Here is a 20,571-nt window from a genome sequence, read left to right on the forward strand (position 1 = left end):
AATAAGGAGATAAAGAAAACAAACCAATTATGTCTAATGACTAGGGGGATAATAAAACAGTAAAGCAACTGACAGTCATGAAGCATTCAGATGATCAAGTGCACTATTATTTTCTCATCAAAAAATTTAGGGGCTTTAAAAGTTAGTTTGTAATTCAAAAAAATGTTACTTTGTTTAACTTTCAATGTACCATAGAAAATTTATATTGTCATTTTTATTTGTTAGTCTTATCAACTAAGTTCATTTACACATAATAACTGAATAAATATTCTTCTTAAGGTAACTATGAACATTTTTACCCATACCAATTTTATATCTGAAATAGTAGTTTGGCTATGGGTTTCAGTTGACATGTCAGCCTTCCTAACATTTTCATGCTTTCCAAAGAGTTTCACCTCAGATGTAACATCAAATTATTAGCATGGGGTAACCAACAGGGGCAATAAAAATGCTCATTTCTTAAATTTATTGAGTTTGGCACCTGTGTTCACATTTCTGTCCTGCATGTATGTATGTGTACAACATCTATGCCTGGTGCCTACAGAGTCAAAAGATGATATCAAATTGTCTGAAACTGTAGTTACAGGTATTTGTGAGCTGCAGTGTGGGTGCTGGGAACTAAAACTGTGTCTTCTATAAGAGTAAAAAGTATTCTTAACCCCTGAGCCATTCCTCTGGGTTCTACTTTCAACAATTTCAACTGAACCAAATATAAAAGTAAATTCTTAATTTCAGGTTTTTAAAATAAAAAATAGTATTTTTTAATCCAAAATATTTTTCAGTATTTATAAATAAATGTAAGCCAATGAGGTTTCTTGGAGCTATTTGGTAAATGCCCAAGCACTTGAATATTAAATATGGTAATAGTAATCTTATACTGTTAATTTTATTTGGTTTAGATTGGTCTGAGAACATAGTAGAACTTTCAGGCTCATCATAAATATGTAAACTCCATCAGTCAGTAAGTAAAAAGCTGCATATTTTAGTAGAAAATAAAATTCTAAGAATGATGAAGGTCTAAATAATTAGGTCCTTGAAGACCTAACCCATTTCAGACTGCGCTCTTCTCTCAAGGTAAAGGGAATCAAGGTCAAAAACACAAAGAAGGAGAAAAGTGCCCAGCAGTATATAAAAGCAGTCCCTTGGGGTCTTACTGTAGCCTGTTTGGCTAAGCACATACTGAGCACTTTATAAAACTCACAAAGCTTTAAGATCTAGGTGCAACTGTAACCACCATTTTATGGAGGACATAAGCAGTAAGACCTTAATATCCAAACACCCTGGCTCCAGTGAATGTTCTAGCCCTTGGGTAGCCTAGATATATGAATGCATGCACATATCTGTGCAAATGAATAGGACTTGAGGTAGAAACCAGGGCTTTGCACATACTAGGGTAGAATTCTACTCCTAAGCTCATTGCCAGACCCACATATACCTTTTAACATCTCTTCAACAATAGTGTTTTAGCTGGCTCAGAAGAGCCACCATCAATATAAGTTGCATGCAGCCACAATAATTGGTTGCTCCCACTTCACCCCCGAGGAACTTTCAGTGTTCTATTTTTCTGCAGACTATGCTTCTATCCCTTTTGCTACTCTTATTTTAAAATTTTAGCTGAGCTTGGTATTTATTAGATTACATTGTGTAGAATCTAATACCTGATTACTCAACCAATTAAGGCTTCCCTAATCTTGTGAATTTAGAAAATGATGCATTTAAAAAAAATGTTGAAGTAAATATTGCAGTGGCCTCAATATCCTTACGAATAGTGTGACTCTTCAGAAGAAAGATATGACGTGCTGTTTATCACAACGTCCTCTGGCATCGGCTGAGATATGGTCCTTTTTGTCTGCTACTCATGGAGGCCTACTTGGAGGGTCGAGTCCTGCTCTCCCTCAGACTTCTCCCTTTTGCTCCTTCTGCTTCTGCTCACCATTATACTTGTGCCAGATACAATATATTCATTTGCCTTTTGGTTGCCTTACCTAGGTCTCACCTCCAAGAGGGTCATCCCCAAATTCCCCAAATTATCTTCTAGCCCCACACCATTGACATAGTTTTATTCCACGTTGTTGCTAATCACAACCATGAAAATTGTGCTTGAAAGAGTTTCTGAATTAATTTTTCAATGCAATATATGTATTAATTCTTTGAGAATTTCACACCATGTATTTTGGATCATATTTATCCCCCATTCTTTCTCCTAACCTTCCTGAGATCTCCCTCCAACTCACAACTCCTTGTCATGTCTATTTCTTTTTTATACTGCTCATGTTCGTGAGTATACAACCATCCACTTAGCATAGTTAATGAGTTAGTGGCAATAGCTTTGAAGAAAACTGAGTCTACCTTTCCCAGAAGCCACAAACTATAAATAGCTCCTCAATTTCAGGGTGAGAAACAATGAACCCTTCTCCCCTTCATGCTAGTCTGTTAAATAGTTTGATCTTGTACATGTCTTATGCAGACAACCTCAGCGGCAATCAGTTCATTAGTGCAACTGAGTCTTGAATTTATTGTGAATATCTTCATAACATCCATTGATATTCCTCTAACTGAAGTCCAGTAGACTATTACAGATCAATTGTAACTTCAGCCAATGAATAAAGCTAAAATACCAAATAGGGAAGATAAGAGCTTTCACAGAAATTAAGGATGTTTCAGCACCCATTTTCTCAATTCAGAGTAAAGACTTCCCAACACTCATATAGACAATACTGCCAAAGAATGAGGGAGATTTAGGGGTTTGGGTGCAGTGCATTTTCTCGATACACTGGCATTCCTATCATGGTTTGGCAAGTATAGATATAAATCAATAATCAACCAATAACTCCACTAAATGTATAGCCCCACACACACACCATAGGATTTTATACCAATAACCCTCTTATGTATATACTCCATCCTGTACTGAAAATAATTTTAAGTGGAGAAAATATCAGTTATTCAGAAATACAATTACATAAACCTTTTATTCTTATTGTGCTTTGAGTCAATCTGATGTCATTTGTTGGGTATTATTTGCACAGTTATAAGGCTATGTCATTAGTCTATCTATGGCTACCAGTTCAACTCAGTTCTTGGGGATCTCATGTCTTTCTTTGAAGAACTCACCTTAGTCCTACTCTCTTCCATTTGACTAGTATTTAAGGCAATTTTAACCCTTAAAGCTTAGCACTCAAGCTATTGTGCCCAAAAAGTCAGAATCTATTTCCATGCCTTATGTAGTAATTAGGGAATGGAAGTCTTGTAGGTCAGCTGAATTGTTCCTGCTGCTTTCTCGGAAATGCTTAGCAACTAGGGATTTTACGCTCTCCTCGAATACTAATCAGTCATTTTTTTTCACTTATAAATCTCCACAAAAACTTTTAGTCAGACAAATTCTCAGGAACCACATCATGGCCAGAATGCACTGTTTTGTTATCTGCAGTGGTGAGTAGCATCTTGAAAAGCTTTATCACATGGTTCAAATCTAGAATAAATCACAAAGAGCTTGAAAGTTAAAGATTGAAAAGGAAACATTAGAAACGATCTTGAGGAAGGTCATATTAATATTTGCCAAAAATTGGGCTCATTGTGTCCCTTGATGAAAGAAAATTCAAGAATAATCATTATAATGAATCTTACCTTAAGCAATGCTAGAGTAAAAAGAAAAGAAAAGAAGAGGAAAGAAAAGAAAAGAAAGGAAAAAACCTACCACCACCAACAACAACACAACAAAAAACACAAGGGGAAATGACGTTTTCCAATTGAGCATAAAGTTAAGAATTCTTGTTACTAAAAATCATGAAATGAGCCATGCTGCTAAAGATTTTGTCAGACTGGCTGTAAATGACCTCAAAATATTTCTGAACTGGGCATTACTGAAAAATAGCTCTTAATAGGAGATTAACCATCTTTTTTTCCTACGTTGAATGTAAATTGGCTAAAGTCACCTGGACCTGCTTATGCTCCAGATTATTGGGATAAGGGAAATAGACAAGGTTCTGCAATGTAATGAAGCCCAAGGCAGCACTTTATTTGTTCATTCTCAGTGTGACTTGGGCTCACTCAGTCTTAGTTTGCTTGACATTGAGTGATTGTAGTACCCAGAGCACCATGCTGTTATGGGAATTCAATGAAATGAAGTATGAAGATATTTGCATGCTTGGCACACACCTGCTCAGGAAATGTCACTTGGTATTTTCTCTGATACTAGTTATGTTCTTAGCAACGCTGGAATCTAAATTGGAACTTAACTGGAGTGATCATATTCCTGAAAACAAAGCTTGGGTTAGATATTTAATAGGCATTAGTTAATTTACAATTCCTCTAGCAGCAGAATGCTAAGAGCATTTGGGCAGCTGCAGCTGATGGCTTTATTGCCGACTGACAAGCTCCACCACAGTGCAACTTCATGTCACTCTGCTCTGGATTCCAGTAGATCTCAGAGAGACATCTCAACTTAAAAGTGTATGTGCCTGAGAAACACTATGCACTAAGTGGTGTTTGCAGTCCCTAGAAAGGTTGAAACTTCTTTATGCAACATGAAATACAACCTGTGCAATAACACAAAGCAAGAAAATACTAATAAACAATTACATAAATGAGTATGCCAGGCCTCCAAATTCAAATGTATTATTTAAGGCAGTTTGAGGACTTTTGAGGATATCATTTTTTCTAATGATCATGGAATGTATGCCTGAGGTTCCAAGTATTTACTTTATTCTTATTTGATAATGAGTAGTCTAAAAGAGGTCATCAAAGTTTTGATGAATTCACAAAATATTTAGTTTTAAAATAAAAGAACAGCCAAACATGATAGCACAATCCTATAATCTCAACACACAACTGATTTTAGCATATTTGTGAGATAAAGGTTACCTGGGTCCATGTAGTAAATTCCATTACAATCTGCCTTATACAATAGGATAATGTCTTAAACATTACAAAGAAAATAAAGTAAATACAAATAAATTGGTGTATTGTGTCAGTCAAACTTTTCAAAGTGGCAAAACACTCAGTCCAAACTATTCAACAAGGAAGGATTTATTTTAGCTCATGGTTTTGGAGGTTTTAGGCAGCTATGAGGAGAGGATGGGGGAGCCAGCCACTCCCACTTTGATGACCAGGAAACAGAGGGAGAACAAGAGGCCAGACAGCAAGCTTGTCACTTTTTCTCTCCTTATTGTATGGGGGCCTTAGATTATGTGATGATGCCACTTACTTAGAGCAGGTCTTCCTACTCTAATTTAAGTAAAATAATTAATTATTTTATTAAGTTTATTACTTAATTAAAATAGTCAAATGATTAATTGTTTTAATTATTTAATTATGTGTAATAATTAATTAAAACACTCTTCCATTCATTTCTGGAAGCACTCTCACAAGCATACTCTCCTCAATCGAATCAACTTGACAATCAAGTTTTACCACAGAACACCCTGAACCACTTTTCAGCAGAAATATGGTTTTCTGTGAAATCATTGGCAATGAACCAGAACATCAGTCATTGCTTAAGGGACACACAAAGTTTTCTAGGTATGTAATGGTCATTACATTTAGGAATTTTTTTTTTTAATTTGTGACAAAATGTCTCATTTCATTGCTTGAAAGGTCAAAACTATATTATAGTTCTGATTTCTTTAAGTATACACATGAATTCACCTGTAAAAACATGTGAACAACCATGAATCACAAAGACCACTTACTGTCATTTCATTCATGCTGAGAAGCATGGGGCTAGGTGGCAAGGTACCTAGGCGAAATTTGAATCCTTCTTCTAAAGTCATTCCCCAGAATTGGCTATAGTTCTGTGCTGTCCATCTGCCTTACAAATGAAGCAGAAATATGCATAGGTTACATGATACCACTCTTACAAATACGTATGTATTTCTAGTTCTGAATGGTATATGGTAACAGGGTCTCAAAATATGGGAAATATCAGTACAGAGTAGATAATCTTCATACAGATCCAGCACTGATTATTCTACAATGACGTACATGAAACACTAGTCTAGAATTTGACCCATCTTAGTTATGATTGATATAAGAATCATGAGGCCACATAGTTATATGTTGAAACCAGGAATAGGATATCTTAATATTCTATAAATGAATTAAGTATAATAAGGCTAATGTATGCAGTTTCCTTTAAATGTACTTAATTGCTTTTTAGAAAGAAATTTGACTCTACAGACAAGTACTTACAGGTTTAAATAGGACAATCTGTGCCTTTAGAATTTATATTTGAAATTTCTCAATTAAAAAGAAGTACACATGAAAAATTGAAATTAATTAATTAATTTGAGACTGAATGTAGGACATCATACATGCAGTCTACCATGGCAAGTGTTCTACCATTGAGCCACTGCTTGGTAATCTTCATGGTCCTTCTTTAAAGAGATTATATTAGCAACTGTTAAAAAGACGTTAAGGTAAATGTGTTAAGGAGTTAATTTGTATCCTGTGTTAACCATTATTAACAGTTACTGACAAACATATTAAGTCCATTGTTTAAAATTAGCTATTAAAATGCAAGTTTTTCTAAAGATTTACTTTACTACCTTGCTTTAAAAATCCCTAATTTCATAATGTGATGTGAAAAATTGAAGTTAGATTTCTCCAGTAGGTGATAGTGGCTGAAAACCGAACATCTGACAGGCATCTAAACATTGTTCATCCAAATCATCTGCATTGCACACAAATCTTTTCAGTATTTAAATTGGGTCCATACTGTCCTCTGTTGTGTTTATTACCAAAATTACCTATAGTGTGATGAGCTCCTTTGAATGATTAAAAATTCAACTAAACTTTCAGTAATACTTTTAAAGGATAATCTGCAACTCCTAAGAAATTTCAAGGTGAAAACTTCTGGCTGTGTGTTATGCATGATTATGTTGTTTAAAGACAAGGAGAACTTGCTTGGATAAAGTGTGATGGGGTGGAGAGAGGTGCCTACATTAAGTAGTCTTCAAATTGGTCAGATACATCCAGGGATCATGTAACTTAGCACTCAATTTAATAAGGGAAGTAGCATTTCAAAACTTAAGAGAGAGGGACATATCTGGAGTGGTGGGTCCTGCTTTTAACCCCACCATTCAGGAGACTCTGTGAGTTCAACACCAGCCCAGATCTTAGACAAGAGTTCAACACCACCACAGATCTAAGACAAGATGGGCTTTTAACCACCAAGAAGTCGGGGCAATGAAAAACATCCAGCACTGTCACAGAGCTAGATCCTGCCAAGAAGGACCATGCAGACTTTATCACCTGGACCTGTCGGAACTTGGAGAATTGATTGGCTCTGTGGGAAACTCCAATTGCTGAATAAACTTAACTACTAAAGAGGAAATTGGAAAGAAATTGCCATGCAAGCACTAGAAGAGGGTGGGGAAATCTGAGACGGAGAGATTCCCAATGCTCATGATGATCTCTGCCAATGCCTGAAGAGGAACATGCTCAGCTGGTGGGTCCACAGAGCCAGGCTGAGGGAAAATCTGAGAGCTGCACCAAAAGTGAATTCAGCCTGCCCAAATCCACCATCGCTCGACAGAGGCACAGCAGCCCTCAGACACAGCTCTGGAGAAAGGATTAAGGATCATAAAACTGAGAAACATCTGTATAGCTCATTATCAACCCACCCTCTGTACTGCAGCAAGAGTGAGAAATGCACTAGGATTCAGGGGAGAATATGACAGAGCTTGCCTAAATCTATTCCAAATTGTTGACATGAGTAAATTAAAAGAATGTGTTTTGTTTTGTTGTTAGCTTCGTTTAGTTATTTAGGCTGAGTCTTCCTCTGTAACCCTGACTGGCTACGTCATACTTAAATTGAACTTAAATAGTGATCCCCCTCTCTCAGGCTCACAATTACTGGGATTACAAGCTTCAGTTCTCAAGCCTGCTTGTTCTGAGCTTTAAACAACCAGGTTGAGTCTGGAATGGGTGCTTCACAGTTTCAGATAAATATAACAGGTATGGATCTCCCTTTATTCTGCTAACTCGTTTAGAATTATTTGTTCAATTTTAACCTGGCATTGTGTTCTGGCCTTTTGTAATGGTATGCCATGTCAGCTCTTCAAGAGAGTAAATCAGTTTAAAGCAGAAAGTATTTATTTATATTTTTCAGCAATTCCATGAAAGGGACTTTTCATTACTTATCACCATAAAATAGAAAGCACAGACAAATGGGATGGGGTGGCTCATGTCTGTAATACCAGAGCTTGGGAAGTCAACAAGGAAGATGAACTTGACTTAGACATCAGCCTGGAATATGCAGCATAATGCTGTCTCCACAAACAAACAAATAAATAGTGATTAAATATACAGTAAAGTATAGTATGTACAATAAGTATAGATCTGAGCTTAAAAACAGTAAAGATTTAGGCAAACAACATTTTCAAGTGAAGCTTGTGTGTTTGTAATTCACATGCTTTAATTATTTTTTTTTACAAAAGTGAAAAACCCATGCCTTCTATGCATGTTTCCATTGTACTTAAAACAAGTAAATGAGAGGAGAAAAACTCTTCTCCTGAGGAAGGCAGATACCACACAACATCCATGTTCTTATAAATGCCTGCTTTTCATCCTGCTTAGGAGTGGTTCCCGTGCATGCTGTAACAGTAAAAAGGTTTTCTCTCACGATTTCTTGGAAATTTGTGCTGCATTTGTCCAGCATTTAAATCCTTTGAGAACTCTGACTAGGGTCATTTATCATGATGATACATACTCTTTGTGTTTGTTATGTAATTTCAATGATTTGGATATAATTTAGGCACAGGAAATCATAATTGGTTTCCCTAGAAATACTCAAATGTCATCAAGCTATCTCCTAAAACACTGGTTAAACAAACATATCAGAGAACTTAAGAATGACTTCAGAATATTAATGTCAAAAAATATGACTTTCTGTACTTTAGGTCTTCCAAGAAAATGCATTAGATACATTGAAATTCAGTACTACCATTGTCCTGGGAGACATAAAATTTTATGCCTAAAGAAATACTAGTTATAGTTTTAAAATGTATCTCAAGGGCCATTGAGATAGGTCAGGAGGCAATGGCACTTATTACCAAGACTGATGAAGGCAGTTCCCTTCCAGGTGTCCACATGGTGGAAGGAAAGAGCCGATCCTCCCAATTTTGCCGTAGGTATTAGCATTATACTATAACCATGCTAGTCCCACACTCCTACACACACACAAATTTTTAAAATATAATTTCAAAATGCCTTTTAAAGATATACATCTGAAAATTACTTCACTTTCTAGTTGCTTCAAGATGGTCTTTGTACATTTGGTATTTGGAAGAATGTCAATAACGTTATTGGTGGCTTATAGGCTGATAAATGGCAGTGGGGAAATGTTAGGGCATTGGTTGGCCAGGTCATTCCCTTCTCATTCCAATCTGTAAAGAAATCAACAGTAGGAGGCTACACCTTATTTCCCTGTGTATAAGTGGAGAAGTGACCAAATTTCAGGGTTTTCAGCTAATAAGGGTTATTCCCAGTGTTTCTTGGCCATGCTTACATCTTAAAATTGCTAGCTACACAGTGCGTCTCCACATGTCTTTGGATGTCAATGTAAGTACTATTAAATGTCAATCACTTCCATGAAACTCTAGATTAGTGCACTATTATAGGTTTTGTCCAGGTAGAACTCCATCTGATTGAGTCTACCTAGGAGAGCCCCATGTGGATTTGGCTTGGTAAAGACAACAACAGAGAGAAACTGATCAGAATCAACCAGTCTTTTTAACTACCACATATGCACAGGAAGATTCCTTCACTCTCTCACTACTCAATGACACAAATATTTCCTAGATACTCTAAGACTAACATCTATGTTTTCATTTTCTGTACACATATTATCTTAACTATTTAGTGTTTGCCTTGTACATCTGAAACATACATTTCTCAAAATCTCCATTCATATTTCTTTTTAGGGTTTTCTTTTTGAGACAGGGTTTCTCTGTGCATCCCTCATTGTCCTGGAACTCACTCTGTAGACCAGGCTGGCCTTGAACTCAGAAATCCACCTGCCTCTGCCTGCCCAGTGCTGGGATTAAAGACGTGCACCATCACTACCCTGCTCCCTTCATATTTCTTTTCCAGTCAGTTTTTATAATTAGTGACCATGTTAGAAGCAAATGACACACAGTATGTGTTTTGAGTAAATGAGAATGTCAAGAAGCCTATACTGAAAGACATAGCTTACCCGTAGTCTCCTTTATTGATGTAGTCAATTAATTCCGGATGAACAAGGCACACATGTTGGGAACATTTCCATTGTTGTTCTGAACATGTACTGTAAAGATAAAAAAGTTGCAAATGTCCTTTGGCCTTTATAGGATATGTATCCAAAATACTAAGAAAATTGTTAAGTAAGTCATGGAACAAATTTCTTGATTAATGTTAGCCATATGGATATTTGACCATTGGAGAAAACCTGTATTAGATGCTGGTCAATGTGCTGTGTCCTCTAACGAGGCTATATATGACATGACCTAAATTCATTGCAGCATTAAAAAAAACCCAACAAATTAAAATATAGATTTTATATACTTGTATTTGAAAATTGTCTGCAAGTTAACTCAACTTAATCAGCCTGTATACTTACTGTGAAAAAAAAGCACAATTTGTCAGCATCCTACCAAAACATTTATAGTTTAGAATATGCTTAATGAGTACTTGCTATATGAAGAAGGCTTACTATAAAAACATCAAATCTGAAGCTTGCATTAAATACATACATAATTACATTTCCAAAATTGTTTTCATGCTTCTGAAAATGTATGTTTAGGGAATACAACTTTTGTCTAGATGTGTTTAGGTGTATGTTTTAATGAGCAGATTTGCACATTCCTAGAGAAATATGCAGACAGAAAAGCCCTGGTTTGTGTCACTTACGTTACTCACCAGGAGTTGCAGTTTTCTTTAACTACTGATCCTTCTTCATAATGCTGGCTATCTCTGAAGCAACCTGATAACAGGACATGCAAACAAATGAGAATTCCGAGCCAAGTAAACTGTAGCCGCATTACATGCCATCTACGATTGTCATTAGTTGATGGCATGTGAAAAACTACTTAGTGCCAATCTGGTAGCAGGCTCCATCTGCTTTGTGTTAGGGTTTCTATATCAAATTCTTTTGTGCTTGCTCTGGGAGGTTTTGTTTTCACAGTGTATATTGCATCCCAAAACAGATCAATGTGGACTCTAGGAGAAAGAGGCAGACAGATTATAAGAACCAGAGGTTGTGAATGACTTCAAGAAATGAATGTCTTCCAGACATGGCAGGACAGATGCACATATGAACTCACAGGAATCATGGCAGTGCCCAGGTTCAAGCCAGACAGGGTACCAGCACTGAGAGGGCCAGTGGACATGGGATCTTACCCCTAATTAAGAAACGAATTTGCAATTGACAGCTGCTTATCAAGGAAAATTAGTGTTCTACAATGCAGTGTCATGGGGTATCAATCATACTCCCAGGCAAGCCTCATGCTCAATAGCACCACAAATGAGCTCCATGTTGGTTTGTGCATATGATTTTTGTTTCTTTTTTGTTATTGCTATTGTTACTGTTGGAACATTTTTGTCTTATTGTGTTTGTTTTTATTTCCTATTTTATGGGGCTTTTTTGAGAGAGAGAGAGTGAGAAAGAGAAAGAGTGAGAAAGAGAGAGATTGAGAAAGACAGAGAGAGAAAAGACAGACAAGGTTAATGTGTAGAAAGATAAAGACTGTGAGGGAGAAGCTGGAGGGAGGGAAAACATGATTAAAATATATATGAGAAATATTTAAATAAAAGAAGAGAAATAAGAAAAAGAGATCCAAATGCCTCTTAACTACTTACTAAAATTGCCTTTAATTGGCTTATAAGATTACACAAATTATCCAAAAGGGACTGATAATGAATTGTAATAATGTGGAATCTGTTACCAAAGTATCATGAAAGTAATATCCAGGTTACAAACTAGGTCAGATTTTAAAAAATATACAATTTTCAGAAATTTAAAATCATTGCTGAATTAGCAAAAGGAACCCTTCTTTGTATAATGGAACATTTTTAAACAAACATGTATTATTGATTTATAATATTGGCCCCAAATTTAGCAAAAGAAATTTTAATCTTCTTACGTTGATAGGGGCTAATACATTTCATAAGGTTCCCAGGAGATTTGATTCAACTACTAATCAAGTCATAGACAACTTCCTATATCAAACACTTTGATTTAAAAATATGATAGTTTTCACTGGTATTCTGTTTAATGAACTAAAGCTCCAAGTATCTGCATCTCTCCATTCCTTTTCCATAGAAATTTGCTATCCTATAATCATTGACTGGGCTCTTCTGACGAGGCATCTTATAATAAGATAAACTCAAGTAAAGGGGAGATTTAACTTTAAATTGAGTTTATTATTTAATTACTCCACAAATGAAGTAGTTTTAATAATGAGGTATATTTAATATTATTTAATAATGAGTAATATTTATTACTGGGGTAATAGCAGTGCCAACAGATAAAGAATTCTAAGGCTGGAGGTTTGTATCAGTAGTTAAGTACTTACTTAACACAAAGAAAGGCTTCCATTCTGCTTTGTACATTTTATGTTAAATCTAGGCTAAGCATCTAAATGGAGGTACTGATATACATTACGTATTTCTTAAAACCCGAGACAACGTGTCTATTGCAGTAGTGTGGTTAGGCAAGAAAAGTTGTCCATGAGTGAGTTCAAAGCACTCCAGATAAGAAACATTCGGAAGACTCAGGAATGAATGACTTGTAAGGAGGCAGGAAATTCAACAGAAATTGAATCAAAAAGAAAAGAATTTCATAAGAGCAAAATGGCAGGTTTGATGGGTTTTTGTTGTTGTTGTTGTTGTTGTTGTTGTTGTTGTTGTTGTTCACTTGACACATCCTGGGTCAGCTCAATTGGGAAAATGACTCCATAAGAGTAGCATGTGGGTGTGTCTGTGAGACATTTTTGGTTAAATATTTATGTGGGAGGGCCAAACCCAATCACTGTGAGCAGTAACATCCCTAGGCAGGTGGCCTAAGAAATCGAACTGAAAAACCCATGAGAACCAAGACCGCAAGCAGCCCTTCTCCATGCCTTCTGTTTTAGTCTCTACCTCCAGGACTCACCCTTAAATGCCTGCTCTGACCTCCTGGGATGAGTGATTATAAACTATCAAGTGAAATGCATCCTCTCCTCTCCAAGCTCCTGTTTTCATGCTGTTTATCAATGTTCATCAAGCAATGGGAAACAAACAAGTACAGCTAGTCATTTACACTATTAGACAGAGATCAAGAGCAAGAAAGCAGAAATTGGGACATCACATCCAATGTTGGAGAAGTCACCAATGGGCTTATCGAGAAAGGATCAGTAAAGTAGCAAAGAGTGTAATCCCTTGGGTATGAGGTGATGAGCAACTTGAAAGAAAGAAAGCAATTTTTTTCTTTAAGATATTTTGCTAATAAATGGACAAAGGAAAAATAAGGTAGAACTTAAGAACAAAGTCAAGGAAAGGTCTTTTTAATTTTTAGTTAAAATATTTGAAAATTACATTTAGAAAATTGATGGGGGACTTGAGAGGGAGAGGAGAGAGAGAGAGAGAGAGAGAGAGAGAGAGAGAGAGAGAGAGAGAGAGAGAATATTGTAACAGGAAAGAAGAATTGAGCTGACAAGAAATACAGGATTCCAAGCTCCTAAGAAAGGTTCAGTTCAACTGAAGCTGAGACCAAAATGGAACTAAGATGATGAAGCTAATACTTGGATGATGGAGACCTAAAACAATTCCTTTTTTTTTTTTCAGAAAATGTGTATGAAGTATCTTTGAGTGAGTTCACCAAATTTTTTATCCATACAACAGTTTTGTAAAAAGCACTACATTAAATTAAAAGTAAATCTAATGACTATTGAAATTAAGGAAGTTTTATGACTTTAACAGCTTTTAGAATTAGGCAAATTAATTACTTGGAGAGGGGAATAGTTGGTCCTGTTGCTTCAAGAAAAAAATAATAACATGATGCATGTGATTTTTTAAAAAATACTTCATCACAGTGTGTTATAAATATCTGTGCAGGCTGAAGCTGCACTGTAGGAGAGATTGTCACTTGCTGTAATCAGGACTCCTCACCCTAGGGGTGTGCACTAGCATGCATTCTAAGATGCCAGGCTTGAGGGTGGTGGCTTTGCATGCTTTCAGCACCAGAATTAGCATAGTGAAGAGAAAACTTGATTTTGGAGGGTAAAATTAGCAACTTGATACTAAACACAGTAGGTCTAAAACATTCATACTGGTTAAGTTTAATAGTATTCAGTTTAGGTGGGTAGCTAAAATGTTCCAGAGTCACACTGTATCTCTCACACCATGGTTCATATTTATCTATTATTTCTTCAGGGCAAATCATATACAATCACAGACCCAGTCCTCTCAGATTGATCTTTATCCTGCACACTGTGACAGCATTTAAGATTTGCCAATTTGATACCTAATGTAAGGGTACCCAACCTCTGTAATAGTACCACATATTCCTCCAGTATATTTCTTTTTTTTCTTAAAGAAATGAATTCCTAATAGCACAGAGACTTGAAATTTCATGGAGATTACAGAGCTTTTCTTAACCAATGTATTTTGGGGGTTGACTCATATGTGTAGGGAAATTTGAAAAATTCATTGTAATTGATCTTCATTTGAATATGGTTAAGGAGATTGACAAGGGACCAAGGAACTCATACAACCCAAAAATTCAAATATGTCAGTGATCCACATATATACACATATGTCACTGACACACATGTATGCACACTTGTGTGTGTATACACATGTATGTATGTATGTATGTATGTGTGTATGTATGTACCTATAGTCTCCATGTTATTTGTATTTTAAAGTCTATCACTGATTTTTTTTTCTATTTAACATTTGAAATTCTCAAGTTACTAGAAGTTGTCATAGGATATGGTGTTGCACATAAAGAAGGAAGGGATCTAGCTAATGCAAGTTCTACTTTTACCTTATAAAAATTGAAATATTTATCTTTAATCCTTAAGATAATGTAGAATTTCAAGGTTTCCATTTAAACAGTTGTCATGGCAGAAATAGAACCAGCCATATAACTAGGTCACATAAAACTTACAGTCACTAAGTAAACATTTAGCATCAGAGAGCAAAGCTGCTTTGTCTAGAAAATAGTGGAAATAATATATTATTTTCTTTTCTTTTAGTTAATTTTATACATTTATTCAATTTCATGCAGTACTCTCTCAACAAATTATTTCTCCAGGTACGTCAAGAAAAAGAGGAAAACTTATCTTTCTTGAAAGCAATTATAGTCTAATGTGAATTTTTGTTACTAAAATGAGTAATTGCTTCTATCCATAATAAATGGTCTGAAAGCTATCCCTGGAACATAAATTCTACCTAAAATATAACACTGTTGAAATCTTTACAATATTCCCTCTCGAGCAAAACTGAATGTTGAGGAGATAAAAATCACTTTTCACAATGAACTATATGTTTTGAATGAGCAAATACTTTAGCATGTTGACAGCAGTGTAGCTGTTGGCGTCAGCAGTATGAGGCTGACACCTGTAATCACCCAAAGTAGGAGAGAGGATGAAGTAGGAAGCTTACTGTGAGTTTAAGGCAGCTCTGGACTACACAGTAAGGTCCAGTCCAGCTTGGGTTTTGAGATGAAACCCCATCTACTTTGTCAATGAAACTGAGTCATCTTATTTTATAATACTAATATACAAGATGATATAATTCTAATATGTAAGACAGCTGGATCCCTAATAATCAGAAAGTGGAGGCAAGAGACTGAACTGAGTCCAATCAGTCAAGCCTAGCTTGTGAAACAAAGCAAAGTCCTATCTCAGCGTAGAAGATAATTACCTCTCATTGAAATTATGACTTACATTTTAAAAAGGCAAGTATCTAGGTAATCATGCTTTTACATGATTCTTAATTTTTTAGAGACCATTGTCCATAAAGGTACATGAGATTCCTACTCATTTACAATTGTTCTGTTTTATATGCTAAATTTTTCTTACTTATATAGACCATAGTCATCTCAAGATGAGAGGCTTTATAGTTCTCTTTTATTAGCACATCAATGCTTACTTCATGGAGAGATAAACTACAAGCTTTAAATACCACCGACAGCTTCTGTCAAGATGTTGCCTTGGAAAATGATGTAAGCATTACCTATTGAAATTTGGAAAATTACAGCTCACTACTCTATAAATACATTTTAATAATGACTTCCAGCATGACAAAAGATGACTCTTAAAATGTGTTTATTCTTTAAATTTTTATAGACAACGAAGGCTAGGCAACAGAGGAGAGCTGAGAGAGGTGGTCGTCCCTTACCCAAGAGCAAACAGCCGTCTCTCCAGTGCCAAATGATTAGCTCTAAAATCATAAGTACGAAAAACATTATAAGCACTGAGAAGCTTATATTTATAGATAGATGATGATAGGTAGTAGATAAATTGATAGATGATAGAGAGATATAGATAGATGATCAATAGATAGATAGATAGATAGATAGATAGATAGATAGATAGATAGATAAAAATACACTAACAACTAATGGTAAAAGTCCATGAATTGAAAGAAGCAGGAAGGGATATATGGAAGGTTTAGAGGGAGGAAAGGGAATGGAGAAGTATTTGGAATGGAGAAGGGTTGTAATTATATTAAAATCTCAAAAATAAATACAATGTTTAAAGTATATCAAAATAAAATTATTACTTGGTGAATATGGCATTAAAAATGTAAAAAATTTCTAGATATCAACCCAATACTATTAGAACCAATATTTTATAGGAGTGGAACTTGAAGGAGAACCCACAACCACCACTTTACTAAATGAATATAATCTCTAACTATATTTGTTTTTACACTCAAAGATATGGTGGGTCTTCCCTCCCCATTTAGGAAATGTCTCTTGAAACAGACACCATCACAGAGAACTAAAACTGATTAACATACAGATTTGAGATACTCAGTTCCAATTACATCTACAACATAACTCCTGCACCTAACCCTCAGGGACTATTGTGAAGAATGGACATAAGACTATAGGAGCCAAAGGATTATGGAGTTTGCCATAGAAATGTTAGAAGCTACACACACAAAGTCTGATCAACACCACTGCCCGAACATGGGCTTAACAAGAATGATCCAAATAGGTTTGCTAACATGGACAGGGAAAAGTCCATGAGGCCTCAACCCTACACAAAGAACTATAGGCAACAAAGGAATACTGAGAGAAAGAGAAACACTCTTCCCCGGGGAATACCAAATTGGTCAGCCCTGAAAACATATACGTTAAAGTAGAATTATACAGACTTACATTTATTTATTTTGAAATATATTCCTAAATACATATACATGTAGATACATATAGATGATATAAATAAGAGAGAGAGATAAGCAAGTAATGATAAAGGAGATCATGAATTTGAACAAGAGCAAAGAGAGAAACATAGAAGAGTTTGAATAAAAGAAACTTAAGAGGTAATAGATATTATTGTATTATGCTCTCAAAAAATACAAGAAATAATTTTAAAATGTATTTATTCTATAAAATACAGAAATAAGATTATTGTTTAATTTATCATTCAAAAAACATGAAAACTTTCTGGGAATCAACCCAATACTAACTGAATCAATATTTAGTAAGGTCCTTAGAAGTCTTCATGTGCTATAATACAACACAGGCAATAAGCACCATGCACTCTCGGTAGCTGTCTGTACAATCCATACAAAGTAGCTACCCTATTAAACAATGGGACACCAAATAATTGACATATTAAAGCCTGAAGAATACTTGGAACAGCCTTTCATGCAATAGTAAGTACTCGATAGTATTAGTGCCTAGGGAGAGGAATAGAAGGATTAATGGGCTGGTAGCAAATATAATACTTAAGAAAGGTCTGTTAAGCATCTACTGTGTGTGGTAAGTGGTAAGTGAATTTCTCCTGTCTACAACACTCAAACATGCTGTATGAAGAACAATATTTACAAAAAGGATATTACCTCTGACTCATCTTGGGTGTAAGCTCTGTACAATGTCCAACTATTATCATTGAGTTATTAGTATAGATTATTGTGTAATTTGACCTTAATAGTTCCTTTAACAATAATTTCAGTATGTAGAATAGGTGAATCAAACTACAAAGGCAACTCTGACCCTTTTTTCTCCTTTATAGCAATTTCTGTCTTCCAAATCTAAAATACATAAGGTAGTGTCCCAGGACAACAGTTATGCAAGTTGGGTTTTGGATACTGCCAAAACTTCTACTCAAAGAGCCTATAGATGCCTTTGCATAAAGTTTTAAAAAGAAAGTCAAGTAAGAAATAGGGGATATGGAGTATGTTTGAGTGGAAACTACTTATATTCCCAGAGGGTGACAACTACACTCACCTCCCGGAGAAAGACTCAGCTTCGCCAAGCCTTCCAGCTCCAAAAGGGTTACTAATAGTTTGCATTCCATAGTGAAATCATTGATTTCAAGTGTAATCCATATTAGTGGGACATAATTACATTGACCTCAATAATGAGAGCTTCACCCCTTCAGTTAGTTTCACATATTTTTAAAAGCATTAACAGAGACCTTCGTATTTAGTCATTGTGAAGATAATACATTTACATGGCCTGTTGCTAGTCTTAAAGAAATGCAAATTTCCCAATTATTCATAAAGTTTATTGTATATTTTTCCTCACTACAATATTTAATTGCATTATTATTATTTCTAAAAAGAGAATTGGGAAAATTTCCCAGGTAGTATCTGAAAAATCATAAAAATATAGCATTTGTCTAAAATAGAAAGAACTAACTCTAAACACAATACTGAGTCTAGAGCTCAATGCTAGAGTGCTCACCTAGCATGCCTAAGTGCTGAGTCTAGAGCTCAATGTTAGAGTGCTCACCTAGCATGCCTAAGTGCTGAGTCTAGAGCTCAATGCTAGAGTGCTCACCTAGCATGCCTAAGTGCTGAGTCTAGAGCTCAATGCTAGAGTGCTCACCTAGCATGCCTAAGTGCTGAGTCTAGAGCTCAATGCTAGAGTGCTCACCTAGCATGCCTAAGTGCTGAGTCTAGAGCTCAATGCTAGAGTGCTCACCTAGCATGCCTAAGTGCTGAGTCTAGAGCTCAATGCTAGAGTGCTCACCTAGCATGCCTAAGTGCTGAATTTAATCCCCAATAGTGCAAATCTTGGATTTACATAATATATGGCTACTATAGAGAAAAATATTCTTTTATCTAAAGACGTCTTCATATAGTAAGAGGATACAGAGTTCATACTGTTTGATAGAACATCAAACGTTACAAGGGCAGTGCTATCAAGGCAGATCTTCTGGTGGTTACCAGAGACCTGGAAGAATAGGACCAGTGAGACACAGATGGTTGATAAATACTAATATGTCAAAATACATAGGAGCAGGAAGTCCTAATGTCCTATTGAATAGCAGGGTGACATCAGACAAAAACAATGTACCTGAGAGTCACACTCTGTAGAACAAAGGCTTTTGAATGTTTTAACCATAAATATTATACAATACACATGTGTACTAACACATCACATTGTACCCTTGAAACTTAGTTTGTTTTGTGTCAATTCAAAAGTAAATTTAATTTAAATAAATTTAAAAATCTAAGCAATTATTCCCATAGTCTTAGCTTGTTTTAAGTAACAAGCTCACTCATTTTAAAGGACTAAGTACCTATCCTGTCATCCTAGAAAGAAAAAAAGTAAACAAATAAGTAAACTGACTGTTCTAGATGTTAAGAAAAAGTAGAAAGCTGTGGGTGGTCAAAAGCCAATCAAGAGAAGAAAGCCCAACATGAGATAGGAAGAGAAGCTCAAACCCATCAGTAACTGGGGAGAAAGCCAGTTTTCACTGTTCACCTAAGGAAAGGTTACAGCACAAGGCATTAAAAACGTTGTATAAATGAATTGCATTCAATGCCAGCCTGGGATAGACAATCTGAAGAGCCAGGTAGCAGTATTCAGTTTACAACATTGCATGTCCCTTTCATAGGAATCTCCAGTGTTTGTTTCTTTGTTGTTCTTGTTGTCACACAGTTACAGGAGAAGATATGCAAAGAGGGGGTGGGAACATATAAGAACCAGAGGATGCAAAGGAGTCCTATGCAATGCTGTCTGCTGGACATGGCATGGTCCTTGTACCCATAAACTAACAGAAGCAGTAGCTATATGAGACCCATTCAAGACTGGACCCATGGCAGTGAGAGCCGCCGCCATCCTCTCTCCGAATCTGCCCCCAGAGACCCGCCAGGACCCGGAGCCTCCAGTGAGAGCCTCCATCCCCTCTCTGGTGAGTTCCTAAGCCTGGAGAACCCACCTGGGGAGGCAAAGGCTCAAAGAGTCGCAAGGGAGCCGCCTGGCAGCAGGGACCGGATCCTCTCAGCTTCCAACTAAAAGAGGTGGATCAGGGACCTTAGCCACCTCTCCCTTGCACGTGGAGAATCTGCCCCCAGAGACCCGGAGCCTCCAGTGAGAGCCGCCATCCCCTCTCTGGTGAGTTCCTAAGCCTGAAGCAGCCACCT

General features: G+C 36.1%; 1 protein-coding gene across 1 annotated transcript in view; it reads right to left on the reverse strand.

The window, feature by feature from the left end:
* Tinag (tubulointerstitial nephritis antigen) overlaps positions 1-20,571 on the reverse strand; it is a 94,908-nt gene that overhangs the window by 62,676 nt on the left and 11,661 nt on the right. The window contains exons 2-4 of the mRNA XM_031343830.1: positions 10,897-10,960; positions 10,196-10,285; positions 5,691-5,805 (exon numbers count right to left, since the gene is read on the reverse strand). Coding sequence (XP_031199690.1) covers positions 5,691-5,805; positions 10,196-10,285; positions 10,897-10,960 — 269 coding nt within the window. The remainder of the gene's footprint in view (positions 1-5,690; positions 5,806-10,195; positions 10,286-10,896; positions 10,961-20,571) is intronic.

The sequence above is a fragment of the Mastomys coucha genome, unplaced genomic scaffold, assembly GCF_008632895.1.
Source record: "Mastomys coucha isolate ucsf_1 unplaced genomic scaffold, UCSF_Mcou_1 pScaffold23, whole genome shotgun sequence".
NCBI classification, from domain to species: Eukaryota; Metazoa; Chordata; class Mammalia; order Rodentia; family Muridae; genus Mastomys; species Mastomys coucha.